This window comes from Euprymna scolopes, chromosome 39 (genome assembly GCF_053919585.1).
Source record: "Euprymna scolopes isolate OS-2025 chromosome 39, ASM5391958v1, whole genome shotgun sequence".
Lineage (NCBI taxonomy): Eukaryota > Metazoa > Mollusca > Cephalopoda > Sepiida > Sepiolidae > Euprymna > Euprymna scolopes.
The window spans coordinates 77,160,936-77,182,600 of NC_136520.1; the positions used below are offsets into that span (position 1 = coordinate 77,160,936).

Here is a 21,665-nt window from a genome sequence, read left to right on the forward strand (position 1 = left end):
GTCCATATATGTCAGAAAGCTTTCTAATAGTGTCTTCCCTCGAACTGCTAAACTTTGGAACTTCTTCCCCGTTTCCTGCTTTCATGACTAATAACAGTCAGAACTCCAAATATAATGTGAAACGATTCTTGCTGCTCAACTCCCCACAATCCCCTGTTAGGCATGATCTAAGTGGCAATACAGCTTGTTTGAGGTAAAAAAAAAAAAAAAAAAAAATCTATCTCGTTTAATAATTTGGAAAATGCAAAACATTAAAAACTTTGTGCATTTTCAATCGAATACATTGTTTATACAGTAATGGCCTCCGTTCTGTCTTGAGTGGCTTTACGTATAATTGTGAAGCAAGGGTTGCGCAATCCTTAACCACGCCTCCTCAGAGTCAGCATATCTTGATTTCAGTAGAAAGGAGAGGACCAGGACAACTAGAAACAATGTTGAGATAAGCGGAGAGTACTGACTAGGCCCATGATTGTTTAACTTTGGTGATCTAATGGGAATCAGTGTGTCAGCGTTATTATGCTGTGCATATATATATATATATATAATTATGACAGCCCCTTTAAGAAATTTGTTTCTTATTATTAAAGTCGTTCAATTTAGCTCTTATGCATAGATCATCGTACAACGATTAGATCACTGTCCGACTGGCGTAAAGAACATTTAAAATTTAGATGTTTAAATTCAACGTTATTTCACGCAGTTAATGGAAGCCGAATGGATATGGTCTTTGCTAATCGAGCCAGAGATGTCTTGTGTTGCCGGGTTTGAATCTGTCGACTGGTGTTAATCATGACACCCTGCACTGAAAATTCCCGAAAGGATGAAACACTAGTGTCTGTAGGTATTTAATTATTATAATAAAAAATAACTATATATATATACACACACATACATGGGAGTCACCACTTATCAAGGCCCAGAGGCCACTTGAGGATAAGGGTTATTGCGTGTACAGTAATCAATGGGATAATATCGAAGTAATCATTAGTAATGGAGATTTGATAAATTGGTTTACCAGGAATTTGTTTGACATCAAAGTTGTAGTCAGGTGGGAAATCAGAAAAGAATTCCACAGGCGTGCAATTCTAAGGAAGAAGCTTTGTTCATTTTTTTTTTTTTTTATTTTTTTTTTTTATTACATTTTCACCCCAAACAAGGCAAATTGCCACTTTGGTGTAGGGAGCTACTATCAGGGGCAACAACTACTGGGGTACTATGTAGGGATTTGGGCAGCAAGGTGTCGGTTCACATTACACTTGAACTTCTGCACGTCAGTACTGTTGGGGAAGCAGGGACCTGGAATGGAATTCCAGAGTCTAGCGGTTCTGGGGAAGAAATTATTGGAGTAAAAAGATCTTTTACATCTAGGGATCTCTACAGTGTCGGGGTGGGATTTAGCAGCCTGTCGGGTTTGTCGAGGGTGCTCATGTCGTGGGGGCACAAGTGATTGCAGTTCGTCAGAGCATTCGCCACTAAAATACTTGTAGAAAAGGCAGAGGGATGCAACATTTTGTCGATGGGACAGAGGCTGAAGCTTAGATGCCAGTTCATGGAATCTATGTTTTGATTTAGGGACAGATAAAGAGTGGGGAAAATTATTGACAGTGGTTTCAGCTAGACGGATGTTTTTCGTTTTTCGTACATATATATATTTCATTATCTTATTTAGTGTAAAATATGGGTGTCTGTGAAACTGGCAAGGTTACTTGATGCTGTACAAATCTATAGAATATAGAAAAGCCTATTTTCCAGACAACTAACAAATACGAGGTGCCTTGCAATGCACTTGTTGCACCGTTCCAACACCTTTTCGAAGGCTCCGTGGAAGTCCTCTTGTGTGACCGTGTAAAAGACCCTCGTCACAACCTCTTTCTTCTCCTCAATTGTCTCATAACGACAGCCTCTAAGGTTTTCCTTGAGCTTAGGAAATAAACAGAGGAACTGTCTTGATGCACATCTAGGTCAAATAGTTTGTGAGAAGGATGAAGCATCCTTGGGACAAACTTTGCACAAATCTTCCGCATCTTCAATTCCTCGTGAATAATTGTGTACACATCTCTTACACTGACATCGTGCAATTATTGTCTATCGACATACGACGATCCTTATCCATAAAATTCTTTATTTGGCCAATTAACTCTGTTGTTCTGAATTTCTCACTCCTCTCATCATCCCTCCCTGACATACTCCCTCCACCTTCTTTATGCCACTCAAAAAGTTGATGCTCGATTCATGCAAGGTGGTCCAAAAATAGTCTGAAGCATTCCATGTTTATGTGGCATTTTTTTTCCAAGTTTCACACAAAAGTTTATTGTATATCTTCTTCTAAAGTGTCTTCGCGTCCAGATTGCATGTTTGAAATTCATCAGCTGTGACTATCGGGTTTTAGTAGGGTGTATTCTAATTCCTGCTGTAGCTGTTCATTTGAATCTGAAATCATAACAATGGGTCAAGTCATCTCAAAAGATGACTTGCAATAACATACTGAATTTACAAGAGAAATTTTAAATGCCTGAACAAAAAAGTCTGGAAACTTATTTTTAGCTCCTCGTAAATGTGCTTGTGCTGTATTGTTCATATAGATTTTAAAATCCCACTTCAAGGATTTTTCAAGGCTTTTTAAAGTTTTTCAAGGAAATCTCTAGCAAAATTCAAGTTTTCAAAACAAAATTTGGGGTTTGTTTTACAATCCACAGTGATTCAAAAAGTGCTAAAAAATCAAACATACAATAAATAAATGTTACCATAGCCAATAACAGCTACTTTGCAATTTACCTTCATTTTTTGGCGATTTACCTTTACACGTGTTTTTTTTTTTTTTAGTTTTAAACACTTTTTATTTCATCTCGAATATCAACTCTCTTTACGTCTTTTTATTTCCAGCCAAGATGGCTGCAGTCTTAGCCATTTTTTTTTTGATCCAGCCAATTTTAAATTATCACATTTTTATTTTTTGATCCAGCCAATTTTAAATTATCACATTTTCTTTTTTTTTTTTGATCCAGCCAATTTTTAATTATCACATTTTTTTTTTTTTTTTTTTTGGATCCAACCAATTTTAAATTATCACATTTTTTTTCTTGGCGAGTTCTATACATGGAAGGAAAGTATTCTTTTTTTAGAGAGGGATAGGGGTAATTTTATTTAATGTGGCCGCCAATACTCCCCCTCCCCCTTGTGCTCCAACCTCCCCAAAATATATACTTATAAACGAGAACAAAAATAGATGGAAATCTGAATCTTTATTACAAAACTACCTCAAGTAGTTGTGTAATAAAGGGAGATAACTCTTGTATCTACAATACTATGTAATTTAAGAACAATGTATTTTATTTTATTTTCAGTATTTAAAAAATATTTTAATGCCATTTCAATTAATACTTAAAAAAATAATCTTATAATATTTATTTCGATTTTATTTTTAATATTTTGACAAACATTTTTACTGGATATAAATAAGATTTTCAAGGTAATTAATAGAAATAAAGCTTTTTTTCAAGACAAAAATCAAACTTAAAAGACTTTCCAAGTCCGTACGAACCCTGAAATGCAACAAAATATCTTGTTTACATTACATTTAAGCTTGTGCATGTGGTAGAAACAGTATTACATCAAATATTACGTAAAAATTCCAAAAATAATTGAATAATTTAGAAAAAAAAAAACATATTAGCAATCTACTATTTTCAATTTTGAAATGATAAATTTTGTCAAAATCAGAGCTTGCAGCTACTTCCCCTAGTTTTTAAGAACTCTTCAACATTAATACGATAAAACTATATTCGATTAATTTTATTTTTACTCAATCATTTTTGGTTTTGATTTCTGCAAGTTTACTACTTTTAACATTTGAATATGTAATTGTGTTTTTATCCAAAGTGCACATCTTCATTATATCTAAATGAATGTGTAGCTTTTTTTCTGGAGAATAGAACAATCGGTACGTGCATAGAAGTTGGTTGCTTTTGTTTTACAGCATATCAACCTTTTTCGGGTTATTTAATGCCGAATCCAAAGATTTTGAAGAAAAATTTTTTAATAGAATATATTTGTTGTTTTCAAGTCGGTTTCTATTCAACCCATAGGCATATCAACCCTTTTCAGGTTATTTAATGCTGAATTTAGTGATTTTGAAGAAACATTTTTTAATAGAATATTTGGGGTTTTTTTTTGTTTAAGTCGGTTTCTATTTAACCCATAGTTGGGACCCTAACAGGTACTACCACTCCGGGTCAGTGGACCTGGGAGCAATAGTAATTAAAGGGTGGCTCCACACTCCCCAAAGCCCACAAGCTGGGGCCTCATCACTGGATATAGTTTAAGGTTTAATCCAGGACCGTGCATAGAAGTAGACCATATCACAACAAATTTGATAAACACCAATACTTTTTCATATTAAAAAAAATACGAACGACACAAGAGAAAGAATTGTAAATTTATAAAGAGAAACGATTAAATTTTGTTTATAATTTAAAACATAAAAATACACATTGAAATATCGTAAGTTTATAACAAAGCAGTGTGCTCTCTTGGTAACATAGTGCATATGGACATGTGTAAGAAAATCAGCAGCAGCTATAGGATAGCTGGCTAGCAAAAATATTAGCAGCAGCTGCCGTTAAAGCATGCATGTAAATTGACAAGTATGCACGACTGACGTCATGGGAAGAAGAAAAGAAAAAGAAAGAAGACATTAAAAAATGAAAATACTGAAAAAAGATTATATTGTACGTACCCGTTATGGAACGAAGTTCCCCGGAAAAAAATTTAACTTAATTTCATCAAGTAGTTGTCTTTTTTTACAGCGAAAAAACAATTTGTTATAATACCGAGCAAAAGGTTCGATTTTTAGGAAGAAATGCTAGTATTAAAGATGGGGAGGGAGTGTCGGCGCTTTACATGGAGTTATCTCCCCATGGCATGTTCAAAAACTTCAAAGATGGCTGACTTCAACGCACTCTCATAAAAACGTGTTTTTCCGATGTAAAATAAAAAAATAAAAATAAAAATAAAAAAAGCTGCTCAATCAAATTAAGTGAAATTTTTTTCGGAGATATTCAGTCCAAAACGAACACGTACAATATAACCTTTTTTTTTTCAATATTTTCATTTTTTAATGTCTTGATTAAGCTGCACAAGTACAGAAAAGTGTGTGCAAGGGACGTGTGAAGTCAAGGATGAGAAAGCGCTGACTAAGGCAGGGACAGAGACTTTTAAAAAGCATGTGTGTGCGAAAAGACTTTAGAAATAGAATGAAATGCATTGTTTTGGAAGAACCACAAATAAATGTATTTCATCTGCAGTTAAAAAAAAAAAAAAAATGCCGAATCGGATATTTCTTTCCTGTTATGTTTGTTTGTATCTTTTGCAACGGTACTCAAAAATGCGTCAGTCCGAGAAGTTTGAAGTGTAACGAATAAATGTATTTCATTTGCACTTTAAAAAAAATGTTGAGCCAGATATCTTTGTTTATTTCCGTTTTATTTGTTTGTTCTTTTGCGACGTGTGGGTCTGAGAGGTTTGAAATGTAACACAATTAAAAAGTAATGGCCACGTTACAAGTTTAAATTGATATTATATTTCTCTTAGTTTGTCTTTCTGTCAGTATATCGGTCTGTTAGCCACCACAATATCACATTTATTCAAGAAGTTTTATCAAAAACTGCTGGGCTGATCTGACCGAATTTTTGTATGAACATTTATTAGAAGGTACATCAAACTAAGTATTATGGTATCTATTCTATACATGGATGTTATGGATTACTAGGGATTAATATGGATTAATGCAAAAAAGAGTACAAATATAAACATATTCGACCATCAATTTGGCATAAAACACTCATTCTAAGCTTTTGCCAGTTTTTAATGGACTAAAAAGTAGTTTTCATTTTATTAGATTTTCACATTCTAGGCTGGTTTGTCATACCTACTACAAAATCAATGTCTTATTCCGATCCTTCTAGAAACTTGGACTATGTGATGAAGATGGATTTTAGGGAAAGATAAATGAAGATGCAGCCAGAAATACGTAAGTTTTCAATTTCTAAAGGCCGTCCAACACATGCCAACACGTAAACCGGACGGTAAACAAAATATGACATCTATCGGATGTTTTGACATGTTGAAAGAAATAAATGGTAAGATGAATAACATCTCGGAGTTTGAAATATAGCTATTTCGTCATCTGTTTGTATATGCTCTGTAGTTAAATTGAACATACATTAAGCTTTATTAAATAAAAGGATTGATATAAAGAAAGGGTGAAATTGAACAAGTGAAGCATGCATGGTCCCCCGTGAGTGCACAGTGAACGAGGAATAAAAAATGACTAAGTTCAGCCCCCCCCCCCCCAATTTAGCTCCAAAAATCCCCAGGGGACGTCAAATCCTGGTGAAAATGAACAAACGGTGCAGTTTTAGGCCTTAACAAATTTGAGTTCTGCACCATGCAAAAAAAGAAATGACTAAATGCATCATCCCCTCCCCCCTGCATTTAGCCTCAAAAGTCCCAAAGGCCTTAACATATTTAAATTTGAGTTCAATACCATGCAAAACTGTTAAATAAACATACAGAAAATTTTGGACAAATATGGTAAAATAGTCCCAAAAATGGGGTGTTTTTATTAATCCTAAAAGAGCCCCTGGGGCACACCCAAGAGTTATCGCGAAATACAGACAAACAAAATTATATAGAAATCAATTAGTTACAACTTTTCAGAAAGTTTTATAAAAATCCAAGGCATCAATTTCTTTAATAAGCACAAAAATATCAATTTTAGCCATTTTAACCCAAAAGGCACCCCTAGGGGAAAGAACCAGAGTTTTCCCGGAAAATCCATTTTATTACTTTTTTTTATCCTTTTTTTTTTATTACTTTTTTACTCATATATAACGTTTGTGCAAAATTTCAAAAAATTCTAAGGCGTAGTTAATGAGAAACATGCAGTCAGATGAACGGACAAGGTTGAATTTAAAGGTCCACTCTCTTTTTGTCGAGGGACCAAAAAGTATAATTTCCCCATAAGCATTATGTATATATTGTGTGTGTGCACGTGTGTATTTGTGTATGTGTGTGTGTGTGTATATCTGCATGTGTGTATTTGTGTGTGTGTGCGTGAAATTAGAAAAAAAAACACTATTAATATTGCTTACCTCGGATTCTGATGCAGGAATGTCTGGTAGGGAGAAGTTAATATCATCCATCGAGTCTTTTTGGCTTTGACCTTTTAAGGGATTGGAGTTCATACCATGGCTAATTGATTTTTCTTTACTCTCAGTTGAATTTAATTCAGAAACATTTCCAGTACCTTCATTGGGATTTTCTACTTTCTTGGGTGAAATTTTTAATCTTTCTTCTAAACTGGAGTCCTCTTCTCTCACCTTTTTTTCGGACGGGTTACTTAAGTTCTTTGATTTGTTTGGCTCTAATGAAATCTTTTCCAAGTTGGGAACAGTTGAAGAATTTTCGGAAAATTCTGACGGACATTTTGTCGATGCCGAATTTAATACGGAATTTTCCTGCGATTGATTTTCTGAGACATTTTCCATGTTTCTAGCTTTTACATCCTTCACTCCAAGAGATTGTTCCACAACTTTCTCCTGATCCTGTTCTAGTTGACACAGCGGTTGAGAATCTTCTCCAACATTATTCGTTACCTTATATTGTTCCGAAAATTCCATACTTGGAGCCTGTGTGGATACTGTGTCATTGTCTGTTGGGTCAGAGACAACTATGCCTTCCTCCTCTTCGGAAACTGAGAAAGGACAAGATGGTTGCTGGGTACAACTATCCGCTGGTGAAACATGTGAGAGTTCTGGCTCTGCTGCGGACGGTTCCAAGTTCTTGAGATAAGATTCTATTGGAGAATTTGGGGATTTGGACGACACCAATTTTATATTAGAATTTTCAAGAAATTTATTGGAATTTTCTTTTTTAGCAATTCTTTGAGACAGTCTGCGGTTGGAACCATTATCCTTGGAAGAACTCGAAGAACTAACAGATTGTGTAGTAGCAGACAGTTCTTCAACGCAAGAATTGGAAGAACTAATATCCTTGCCTGATTTAATATTATGATCCTGTTCTTTCAAAGATGTTTTATTATTGGTTGACACTTGATCAATTTCTTCAATTTGTGAAACGGGTAATAAAATGCAACTTTCAACAGAATTGTCTTTCAAAACATTTTCCTGAAGAGGAGAACCAGACAATATTCTTGCAGATATTCTCTCAGTGTTTTCTAGCTTGTCGGACAACGATGTGCCGTTTATCTGAACTTGCTGGTTAATATTGGTCGCATTTGGAGACGGAGACAAACTTGAATGCAGATTCTTAGAATTGATTTGATTAACTGATGTCATTTCCGAGATGACAACTGGCACATTTGTATCCCTCGGTTTTAGGGCTGGCTCGAGAGAATTGCCACCTAATGAAAAACATTTTCTTTTTGATCTCTTCACAGGAATATAATTCTGTGAATCAATCATAAGGTGACACTCGGTAGAAAAGGCAATTTTAGGAGGGTTACGGTTGGGGTCTTTAATGTTGGGGTTAGGCTTAGCTTCTTTGATAATGTCAAGATTAGAGCTAGGGTTCGGTTCTTTAATAATGTCAGATTTACTCTGAGCATTAGGCTTAAGAACTGCTGTGTCTTCAGCTCTAACACAAGGAATTTGAGCACCATTATTTAAAGATGTTGATCTCAAAGAACTATCGCTTATATTTTCAGAAATGATATTCGTGGTTCGTACAAGATCATTTTTATCAAGAGAATCATCAACATCAACTATTTCGGATGGCGCCATCTTTTTATAAACTACACGGAATTCTTCTAATACGTTTGCCAAAGAGCCATCTTGTTCAACACTGCATGGCACAAAGCTGGAACGAGAACTCTGGGATATATTTTCATTTGATGCCAATAATTTAGGAAGGGGACTATTTTGTGATTCTTTTTTATCATAAACAAATGGTTCCAAGGAATCTGGAATAACAGACATTGTTTCTGGATCAGGAATGTTCAGTTTTGGAGAATTGGTCTTTATTTCTGAAGGATCTTGCTGGTTTTTGTGAACAATGTTCATCGTTTCTGTGTCAAGAACATTGACTTCTGAAGAATTATTTTTTATTTTTGAAGCAAGATCTGGTTGTATTTTAAAAATGGTGTCACAACTTTTGGTTTTCAAGACAAAATCTGAAAAACTCTTGGATTTAGATTGACTTTGAGACGACAGTTGAGTTGGTTCAAGAGTATTTTCACTGAAATTTTCTTCACTAAAATCTTCAACGTTTGAAACTGGAACTTGTGACGAAGAATTCACATCTTGAGAGGCAGATTTTGTTACCTTTTGAAAATCTGGAGGTTCTGTGATTCCAGCAAATTCTTCAATAATTTTATTGGAAGAAACGGGCCTAGTTCCCAAAGCTGGTTCGAGAATATTTCCACTGAAATTATCTTCACTAACATTTTCAGAATTTGGAACTGGCACTTGTGCAGAAGAATTCAAATCCTGAAAGGCAGATTTGTCCACTGGAGATTCCGCGATTTCTGATAAATGGTTGGTAAATTCTTCAATTATTTTCTTGGAAGAAACAGGCAGCATTTCCAAAACAGAATTTGTCTCATCCAATTCCTTTCCGTCTTTTGCAGCAGCCTCACCCGTTAGATCCACTTTGTTTAAAGGTTGTTCAGATTCACAAAATCCAGAGATGAGGAAATTCCTTTCAGCTGAAGACAGGAAGTTATCACTTTCCGTTAGGGTCAAGTTATTCGCTTCTTTTTCGACCGTGCCCGATTTTGGAAGAACCAATTCTTCAAGTGTGCAATCATTTGTTTTGCTTTGAGTAGGAGATGGTAATTTTAAAATTGGTGCTGTATCCAAATTCGCCGTTGTTGTCGGACAAGAATCGGAATGTGGTAAAACTTCATTTTTTTCCTTTTTGTTGTTCAAAGAAAACGTTTCAACTTTAGTGGATTCTTCAAGAATTTTGGGATCCTGTTTTATATTGGTGGGAGAATTAATCAACTTGGATTGCTGGGAAGGTTTTTTGAGTTTTACTTCAGGCGTTTTGTTTTTCTTTTGTCCACAATTCTGGATCTGAGATCGAGAGCGTGTCCGCCGAGCAACAGGTAAGGCAAAAGACACAACAGAATCAGAATCGGTATCTGACAGAACAGAACTTTGTGAGATGTCATAATTGACCAATTGCACATTGCGAAGAATCTGGACTTTGTTGTTGTTAGATTTTGAGATTGGCAGTTCTACCGCTGGAGAACCTGAAGACAATTTCATCATCGTCTTTGGGCTTTCTTTGGTGCTATCTTCAGAAGAGTAGCAAAGAATTTGACATGGTGAAGTCAACGACGCATACAGTCTTTCATCCTGCGATTCTATATATTTTCTCAGACTGGAATGGCTGACAGACCCCTGACTTGAAATCTGGTCTTTTTGAGTGCGGCTTAAGATATTACAAGGGCTGGACAATTCGTGTATCTTGTTAGGAGTTTTCTTTCTTAAACAATTCTTAATTCGAGACGGAACGAGAGGTGTTTTGGGTGGAGTGGATTTTAGAGAGGAACTTGTGTTAGGGGAACTCTTATCCTGGAGAATTGGAGAAAACTTTGGAGTTTCCTTCATTTTATTAAGTTTGGTTGGAGAGGAATCAGAATTTGTAGAATCGGTTTTAATGCATTCTGTGGAATCATTTTTAGATAAGAGTTTTATTACACTTTCGGGCTGGATTGCTGGAAAAACAAAAAAAAAAATGTTTGATTAAAATTTGTGAAAAGAGACAAAGTTCTACTCGAAACAAATTTTTTAAAGACTGTGCAATTGTAATATTTGTGAACAGACTTGTCTGTTGTATTGGAATAAGAAACTAATTTGCCTGTTTTCAAATCGAAGCAAAAGACATATTTGCAATTAATATAATATTGTAACTAATCTTGGAATGATTAATTGAAAAAAAAAAAAAATCAGAACCTTTTGAGGTATCAGAATCAGAAAAAGTTCCATTCAAGTTAATTTACTTTTTTGCTTAGCATTACCTATCTAAATCAGACTTGTTAAAGCAAGACATATTTACAATCTATATTGTATCGTAACTAAGAGGTAGATTGCTGAAAAAACAAAACAAAAAACACGTCTGATTAATTAAAAATTGTGAAAAGAGACAATTTTTTTCGTTTTAAGTTTGTAGTTTGCTTGAAGCATTTTTAAGTGTGTATAAAAGAAATGCAAATTAATAGAAAGCAATACAATGCAGATGTGTAGCGGATAGACACAAACTGAAGCAAATTAAAAGAATTGATGATGGAATAAACTATGCAGGTTCACCATTATTGGCACTATATGTGTGTGTGTGTGAGTGTGTGTATATATATATATATATATTATTGTATACGTATAGGTGTATGTATGTTTATGTACATGTGTATGCATATATGTATGTGTATATATGTTTGTTTGTGTGTGTATGTATGTGCATGTATGTATATGTATTTATGCATGTGTGTATGTATGTAAATGTATGCATGTGTATGTATGTATATGTATGTATCTATGTATGTATGTATGAGTGCATATTTATGTACATGTATGTATATGTAGGTAAGTGTATGTATATATGTATGTACGTATGGGTATATGTGTGTATGTATTTATGTATTTGTATATCTGTATGTATGCATGTGTGTTTGTATACGTATGTATGTGTATTATTCATGGTGTATGTATATATGTGTATATGTTTACAGATATGTATGTGTGTATGTGTAGATATGTATATTTGCGTTATATATATATATATATATATATATATATATATATATATATCTATGTATGTATGCCAATGTCCGTCTTGTGTATGTATAAGTATGTCTATGTATGCATATATGTAATGTGTATGTATGTACGCATATATGCGGGTTATTTGTATATATGTATGCATGCGTGCATGTATATATATATATGCATATACACCAGTGATCATCTTCAGTGTCATGTCTGCTTGTGCGTGTGAATTTTGCCGACAGGACTAAAGTAATTTTCGGCTTATGGACTTTCTGACAAGACGTTGCAATCATCATATATATATATATATATATATATATATATATATATATATATAAACTTTTTTTCTTTTTAATATTTTACATGTATTGTCTTCTTACTTGCATCAGATGGTCAGGTAGAGTATCCATATGGTTATATTTTGGGATATATCCCTTCGTAAGACGTGTGTTCGACTTTCAGACGTGCATGCTCAGACCTAGTGTGCACATCTGACAAAGGGATGTTTTGCAAAATAAAACAATACAGAAACTTCACCTGATCAAATGATGCAAGAGGAGTTGTTGGAACGATACAAGTGTATTGCAGTCGGAGGAGATTACTTTGAAGGGGGCTAGAATTTTATGTATGTACTATCAATAAAAATACCCATAAGAAAAAAGTCTGGAAACTCATTTAAGGTATCACATATATATATATATATATATATATATATATATATATATATATATATATAAATAAGAGGTCAATCTAGTTTGCCTAAAGCATTGTTTAGTGTGTGTATACATAAATAAAATCTTAACTTATAGAAGGCAATACAATGCAAAAGTATACCGAATAGACACAAACTGAAACAAATTAAGATTTAACGGTGGAATAAGTTATGCAGATTCACCTTTATTAATACAATAGATGTGTGTATCTATATATATGTCATCCACATACAGTACTGTTTTGTTGTATCACAACTCCTCAGTGTGGCTAGACAAGCACCTTTCCCCAGCCGTGGAATGAACCTACAACCATCGAGTTGGCAGGACAATCGGCAGCTCTACCCACAAGGCTACGAATCGGTACCTGTAAATGTCCCTCATCAAGTGTCTATTAAAGAAGCACTTGCCCATCGCTTCACAGTGCTAAAATAAACGGACAGTGAGCTTTGCTTAAAAGCCAAATGAAGCATCGGGTGAAAATACATTTGCAACAGTGCTCGACCCAAAGAGGGGAACTTTGATAATAATAAATATATATATATATATATATATACTAGCAAAACTACCCGTCGTTGACTGGGTATAAAAACAGCCTACAGAAAATGGACTCTGATTCATGAAAGTATGATAGGTTATGAAAAGGAAGGGTTGTAAAGAGATAGCTTCGAATTTGGGGGTATCAAGACCAAAGCAAAATATGATGAAAGTAAAAATAAAATAGATAAACCCCATAATTTATTATACCATACCTGTTAACACTAAAACACTTATCACAATATTCTGTGGATCTATATTAAAAAACCTTGTTAAACTTTGTGACATATTTTCATTCTATGGAGGTCAGGCGCGAACGAACACCCTATAATTTTATTATACTATATTTCTTCAAACTGAAACATAATCATGAAAGTATACTTACGCAGATAGATATGAAGTCTTTATTAAAGTTTGTGCCTATTTCCATTCTATGGAGGCCAGGCACAAACGCAGACCCCACATTTTTATTATACCATCCCTATTCAAGTTAAAACATACTTATCAAAGTATTCTTATGTACATCTATATCAAAAACACTTGTAAACGTTATTTTTTAATTTTTAAATGTTTTATTTCCATACTTTGTGTTAATCAAAACATAATAAGCGAAGTAAATATTTTTAAATATTAAAATGTTAAAACTTTAAAAAATCCAAAAAAACTAACGTAAGGCAAACGAACGATGTTAAATGTAAAAATGGGAAAAACAAAAAAGAAAACGCGAATGTGATGGAAAAATAAAACAGAAAAACGAAAGTTAAAACTTCTTTAAAAAATTTGAAAAATAAAAACAAAAAAAAAACACTGGCTTAAATAACCCTGTTTCAATATTAAAATTTAAAAAATCGAAAAAAAAAAAAGAAGACACCTCACACCACGATTCAAACCCAAAACATTTAAATAATGAGGCAGCGCTCTAAGCAACTGAGCTAAGACGACGTTGACAAAATTGGATGTTTTTTTTTTTTAAATTTAAACTAAATCATGTTCCGACGTCATTTGCGCATGCGTAGAAGCAAACTTATCATGAGAGGACGGTTTTTACTGACCCCTCCCTGTAGAAAACTGATGATTTTAGGGTGAAGAAATTAATGTTTTTGGCCAATTTTTCGATATTTGTCGGGCAAAGGGTGGAACTTTAAAATGATACCAATCTCGTGAAAATCCGTGACCCATGTCGAAAGTTTTTGTGAGACATACAAACACACGTACATACAAACATACACACATTTTCACTTTTATATATATAGACTAGCGGGGGGGGGGGATACCCGGCGTTGCCCGGATGTTTGTAGGTGTGTGTATGGGGGGGGGGAGATAAGTAATAACCCTGAAATGATGTTAAAAAAATCGGAAAAACCAAAACAAAATAGCGAAAGAATAAGCGAAGTAAAAAAAATAAAGAAACGTTGCCCCCCCCCCGTGTCTAAAGATGTAAAAGAAAAAAAAATAGTTTTGGTCGTGAGGCTTGTTGCAATAAATTGGATTCTAATGGGGTATGATCCCACACAGTCGGACAATTCTATTTATAAACGATGCTGCTAAGAACTGACGAATCAAATAAATTCACGTTCTGCTACCAACCAATCAGAAACCAGAATTGCTTCATAAATATTAAACCTTTTCTGGAGCAATTTCACATGTTCTTTTCCTGGGTTTCGACACACGGTAAGAATATTTTGTTCTGTGGAACTGTCTACTACAAACAAGTCACCTCCCAGGACTTCTTGTGTGTAACAGCGAACCATCTGAAACTGTTCTGAGGACTCAAAATGGCTTACACTTCTAGATTGAACCTTGACGAGGAGGAGTAAGAGGAATTGATTATAGTGTTAAAATAAGGCTTATAAAGCGAGTGAAAGAGGTTTGATTGACAGATAGCCACTAAATGGAACGTTACGAGATGACGTAGCAGTATTTTATTTTTTTATTTTACTTCACATTAGCGTTTATTAAATTACGTATTTCGTTTCCTGTCTCTATGTCTCTTTCTCTGTTTGCGTTTGTGTATGTGTCTCTCTCTCTCACTTCGTCTTCCTTACTCTAAAGACTGTTACTAAAAAAGAAAATGGCGTCTGGCTGGGGTTTTTTTTGTAAAAACTTCGATCGTTAATATTTTTTGTAAGCGTAGTTTTTTTTTGACTTCACATTTTTGGCTTGTTATTTTTCGTTTAACTATCGTATCTAACTATTTTTAATGTGCTAATAACTTTGGTAACGTTGTCATAGCGGAGAAGTTCATAGTTTAGCTTGTGTGAGGGTTAAATTTTTTTTTACCGATAACAACAATGTTTTTTAAATTCAGACTGCCATTAGAGCTTGCTGACGTCAAGATCACGTGACATGACTCAGCGGGTTTTAAATACAAGTTGACCAAAAATAAACGGCCCCATGTATACTTTATGTAGAAGAGTTGGCGCCCGTATTTTTGGGGGCAGTTATAAATCGATTTAAAAATATGTAATGTTTAACATTAAAATGTCACTTTTTTTGGCCCCCCCCCTGCAGAAAATCGATCAGTTGACGCACTTCTGATGGTCCTTTTGGGCTAATTTTTCGATATTTGTCGTCCAGAGGGTGGGGCTTTAATATGATACCGAGTTTGTGAATCTTTGTTCCGTCAGTTAAAAGTTTTTAGCAGACACACAAATATACATACATACATTTTCGCTTTTATATATATAGACTAGCGAGGGATACCTGGCGTTGCCCGGGTGTTTGGAGGTGGGGGGGGGGTTAAAAAAAAGTATGAGGATCGAACCCGAACCGTTGAGGCAAAGTTGTGAAAAAAAAAAACCGTGCGACGTTAACCATTGCCTCATTGTGAGATGCTTACGGAAACATGTTTGAATTTATTTAATTACTTGGATTTAGCAGGTGCTCGTTTTGATGAGTTAATGAGGTCAAGTTTGACTGCGGGATTTCATTTACTGCTTAACGTCCCCCCCCCCAAAATGTTATAGGAAAAAAACTCACATGCGGCGAGCAACAAATATTGAATATTTATCTTCCCGAAATCGAGAAAATTAAATAGACAGGCGAGCTTCGTGGTTAACTGTGAGATATTACGATTTATATGTGACATAAAAAGTTTTTAAAAGTTGTAAACCGACCGACCGCTTCTCCGAAAGAAGCTTGTTGTAGACACAGAAAAAGCGAAGACACATACATACACTTTCGCTTTTATATTTATAGACTAGCAGGGGTACACGTCGTTGCCCGGGTGTTTAGGGGTGTGTGTTGGTGGTGGGGGAGGGGTAGATTAAAACAACCCTTTTAAAAAAAAAAAATTGGCCGGTTGTTTGGAAGTGTAAAAGAAAAAAAATAGTTTTAGTAGAAAGGTAGGCTTGAACCCCGAACCTTTGACGCGAAGGTGGAAAGGAAATGAAAAAAAAAAAACCCTGCGACCTAACCATCTCGACCACAGGAACAGATGAATTGATAAGCGTGTTAAGTTGACGTTTATAAATCGAAATTAGCAGGTGCGACAACGTCAAGTTGCGTGATGTTTGACCTAGTTTTGCGCTGGAAGCCAGTTTCTGTTTTCCCCGCTACGCGGCGATCAAAAAATATCTCGAAAATAGCTTGTAAAAGTCAGGTAAATTAAAGCGAAGTAAAAAAAAACACAAAAAAAAACTAACGTAAAGCAAACGAATGATGTTAAATGTAAAAATCGAAAAAACAAAAACAAGAAAGAAAACCAAAAAACAAACGTTAAAACTTCTGAAAAATAAAAAAAAAATTAAAAAAAAAACACGTGAAAAATGGCTTAAATAAGCCTGTTTCGACATTAAAATTTAAAAAATCGGTGGGTACTCGGGTGTTTTTGGGTGTGTGGTCGGGGGTGGGGGTATTAATGAAAATCTAAGAATAAGCGAAGTAAAAAGAAAAAACAGGAAAACAAACGTTACATGAAAAATGGTTTAAATAACGCTGGTTCAATATTTAAATTTAAAAAATCGAAATAAAAAAGAAAAAAAAAGACATCTCACACCACGATTCGAACCCAAAACGTTTAGATAATGACCCAACGCGCTAACCAACTGAGCTAACGCAACGTACATAAAATTTAGTCAGTTCTTCAACTATTTAAACTAAATCGGGTCATGACGTCATCCGACGCATGCATAGAACCAGTCGTCGTCACGAGAGCAAGGTTTTTGTTGACCCCCCCCCTAGAAAATTGTCGATTTCGGGGTGAAAAAATTAACGTTTTTGGCCAATTTTTCGATATTTTTCAGGCGAAGGATGGAGCTTCAATATAATATCAAGTTTGTTAATTTTTGTTAAGTGTGTCAAAAGTTTTTAGCGGACACACAAACACACAAACATACATGCATACACACATTTTTGCTTTTATATATATAGACTAGCGAGGGGTACCCGGCGTTGCCCGGGTGTTTGTAGGGGTGTGTGGTGTTAAATAAAAAAGAAACTTGGATAGGATCAAAGCTGAACCAGAGGCGAAGTTTGAAAATAAAATCGGCCAGCCAGAAGTGAAAGATGTTTGAAAGTCGTCTAGCGTTACGATGACGATGTAAGCATTGTTATAAGCGAAGTAAGAAAAGAAAACAACGTTTTAATTAAGCAGGGGGGGGGAGGAGTAAAACACAAATTAAAACAGAAAAACGAACGAACGTTATGTGAAAAATGGCTTAAATAATACAGGGTTCAATATTTAAATGTAAAAAATCGAAAAAAAAAAAAAGAAGACTTCTCACACCACGATTCGAACCCAAAATGTTTAGATAATGAACCAACCCTTAACTACCTACGCTAAAGCGGCGTATATAAAGTTTGTTCGGTTTATCAATTATTTAAAGTAAATCAGGTCACGACGTCATCTGACTGACGCATGCGTTGTTGACCCTCCCCCCTGTCGAATCTGTCTAGACATCTCTCTCTCTCTCTCTCACTTCGTCTGCCTTACTCTAAAGACTGGAAAATGGCGTCTGGCTGTTTTTATTTTTAAAAACTTCGTTCATTAATATTTTTTGTAAGCGTATTTTTTTTTTACTTCACATGTTTGGCTTATTTTTCGTTTAACTATCGAATGTAACTATTTTGAATGTGGTAATAACTTTGGTAACGTTGCCATAGCGTAGAAGTTCATAGTTTAGCTTTAATTGAATTTTTTTTACCGATAAAAACATTTCTAAATTGTAAATTTAGACCGCCATTAGAGGTTGCTGACGTCAAGATCACGTGACATGACTCAGCGGGTTTTAAATACAAGTTGACCCAAAATAAACAGCCGCGTGTATACTTTATGTATAAGAGTTGGTGGCCGTATTTTTGGGGGCAGTTATAAATCGATTTAAAAATATGTAATGTTTAACATTAAAATGTCACTTTTTGGCCCCAGCCCTGCAGAAAATCGATCAGTTGATGCACTTCTGATGGTCATTTTGGGCCAATTTTTCGATATTTGTCATCCGGAACGTGGGGCTTTCATATGAGACCAAGTTTGTGAATTTTTGTTGTGTCTGTCAAAAGTTTTTAGCAGACACACAAACATACATACATTTTCGCTTTTATATATATAGACTAGCGAGGGGTACCCGGCGTTTCCCGGGTGTTTTTCGGGGTATGTGAAAAAAAGCCGAAGCGTTGACGACGCGCTGTTGGAAAATAGTAAAGTGTTTTAAAAAAAAACAGGTGCGCGTTTTTGATTGACGTGACGGCGATAGGTATTCAGCAGTTATTTTGTGCGGGACAGTTTTGAATAAATGGGCTTGTTTGTTTTTAAAAACCCGCTCCCTCGTCTCGAAATGAAAGCTACAGTCTGATATGACGAAGTCGACATTGACCAAACTGGCTCTGGGCCTGTGATTAGAGTCGAGGTTTGCTTTTTTTATACCGAAAACCGAATGTAACGCGTGCCGATGCGGGAAATGTGGAATAATTAAGGTTTGAAAGTCAATAAAATTAAATAGACAGGCAAGCTCCGTGGATAATTTGTAGATATTACAATTTATAGATGATATAAAAAGTTTTAAAAAGTTGTGAAGCGAGCAAGCGCTTCTTTGAAAGAAGCCTTTCGTGGACATCGGGGAAAAGCGAACATACATACATACATACATTTTCGCTTTTATATTTATAGATTAAAGCTAAATGTCGAAGTCAATGTAAAAATAAAATAACTATATACAACTGAGGAATATATATACTGTGTGAATAAGGGTAAATATACGACTAAATAATAGAATAAAATAAAAATTAAAATAACTATCAAAATATTCTAGGGTAAACTACAAAAACATCTAAAAAGTATTTAAACAAAATCGCAGCGAAAAGTAAAAGAACGAAAGAGGTAGAAATGGTAAACACTGGGACTAAAGCGAACGAATGAGAAATGAATAAAATTATCAGACGAACAAATAAATGAAAAGGTTTACATTTAATAAATAAGTAAAGCTGAATGACGAAGTTAATTGAATAAAATAACTTAATACAAGTAAGAATTATATTTACTGTGCAAACAAGAATTAAAAACGACGAGTAAATACAAGTAGAATTTCCTTGCAACCTCTTTCCAACAGAAGAGACGTTGCGAGCCTGTCTTTGTTTTATCGTTACTTCCATGGCAAGTGCTCATCTGAGCTCCAATCTCTGGTCCCCCCTCGCCAATCTTTCTTGAAAAACACCCGTCTAGCTGAAACCACTGTCAATAATTTTTCCCACTCTTTATCTGTGCCTAAATCAAAATGTAGATTCCATGAACAAAGCTTCTTTCTTAGAACTGCACGCCCGTGGAACTCTCTACCACTTGCCTGTTTCCCTCCTGACTTCAACTTGGATGTCTTCAAGTCCAACATAAACAAATTCCTGATGAACCGCCCCCTTAAGTAATGACACTTTATCAAATCTCAGATACTAACTATTACTACAGTACTATCCCATTAACTGTTATCCCCGAGTGGCTTCTGGGCCTTGATAAGTGGTGACCTCCATGTAAATAAAATAAAAAATTAAATTAACTATCGAAATGTTCTAAGGTGAACTAACAAAAGAGACTTTTAAGCTAGTGTTGAGACGGATAGAAAAAAGAATGGTAATAAACTTGTGTTAAAAAAGAAAGAAAGGCCGGATCAGATTCATGTATTTTTGTTTTTTTTGTTCCTTTTCGATGGTGCTGGATGGCATGGGGGTCTGAGGTTTGAACTGCAACGAACACAGTTTGAGTGTAACAGGTACAATACATGGTGCTTGTGTTGATAACAAATAACATTAAGTAGTGGAAAAAAATGTGTTCTTGCTAAGATCCACACAAAAAGAAAATGGCTGCCCTTATGTCTCTTCTTTATATAGCTACAGGGGAGATCACTCCTGGTTACTTCCTGTTGTCAGGAAGCGATGACTTTTACCTATACAATTTATATAATTTTTAATATTTTATATTATTTTTTTGTTAATTTATTTTTATAGAAATCATTCCAAGGAAGTCATGAAGCCACTTGATATAAGGAACTAAAAAAAAAAAAAAATGTTTCTTGTCCAAAAATTCACCTTATATGTAAAAACAAATCTATATATCTATAAAGGTGAAAGTGTCTGTCTGTGTGTGTACATTTCCCTACACAATAACTCTGTCAATTTTAAGTCTACAGACTCAAAATTTAATATAAAGGGTACTGAGATTTGGGAAAATCGATGTGATCAGTTTTCGACCAGAAATTTTTCAATTAAGGGGTCACAGTTCAATGATTTGACTTTTGAGAACTCTACCAAACTCCGACAATTTGGTGTCTAAACACTTGATATTTTATATATAGATTCCTTGGACATGGATCTAACTTAATAACTTGATTTGAGCCCTAAACAATAAATTTTAAGGGGTCATAATAGAGGTCAAAGTTAAAAAAATTGCCCTTTTTTTTTTTTTTTTTTTTTTTTTTTGCTCGGCATACACCTCAAAACACCTGGGCAACATGCTAGTATATCTATAAAAGTGAAAGTGTCTGTCTGTGTGTGTACATTTCCCTACACAATGCTCTGTCAATTTTAAGTCTACAGACTCGAAATTTGATATATAGGGTACTGAGATTTGGGAAAATCTATGTGATCGGTTTTCGGCCAGAAATTTGGCGATTAAGGGGTCAAAGTTCAACGATTTGACCTTTGAGAACTCTACCAAACTCCTCCGACAATTTGGTGTCTAAACACTTGAAATTTTAGATATAGGTTCATTGGACATGGATCTATGCTAGTATAAAATAAAGAAAAATCTGATGTATATACCATGACAACTAGAAGATATCACATTCCAAAAAATCATGTAAATTGATCAAATAGTTTTGTTTTTAAATAATAAATTCAAGTGACTATCTCACCCACAATTTTGTAAAAAAAAAAAAAAAAAATTTAAAAAAGAAAGAAAACTCAATATTTGATACTTACTGGATTTATGTTGTAATGCCTAAAAATTCACATTAATCGCGTAAAACAGATTTTTGGAATCAGATTTTCGTTTCGTTACACATATGTACATGTTATAGATTTTTCTTTATTTTTTAACTTTCAAGAGATTTGGGCAAGAACAATTAATCTTGCTAACTTTTAAGACTGCAATTGATTATATACTGAATTACTTACCTTAGTTTTACTTTTTACTTTATCTTATTTT

General features: G+C 34.5%; 1 protein-coding gene across 1 annotated transcript in view; it reads right to left on the reverse strand.

Moving 5' to 3' along the window:
• LOC145263927 (uncharacterized) overlaps positions 1-21,665 on the reverse strand; it is a 262,476-nt gene that overhangs the window by 209,890 nt on the left and 30,921 nt on the right. The window contains exon 4 of the mRNA XM_080121001.1: positions 7,152-10,741. Within this exon, the coding sequence (XP_079977127.1) occupies positions 7,152-10,741 (3,590 nt within the window). The remainder of the gene's footprint in view (positions 1-7,151; positions 10,742-21,665) is intronic.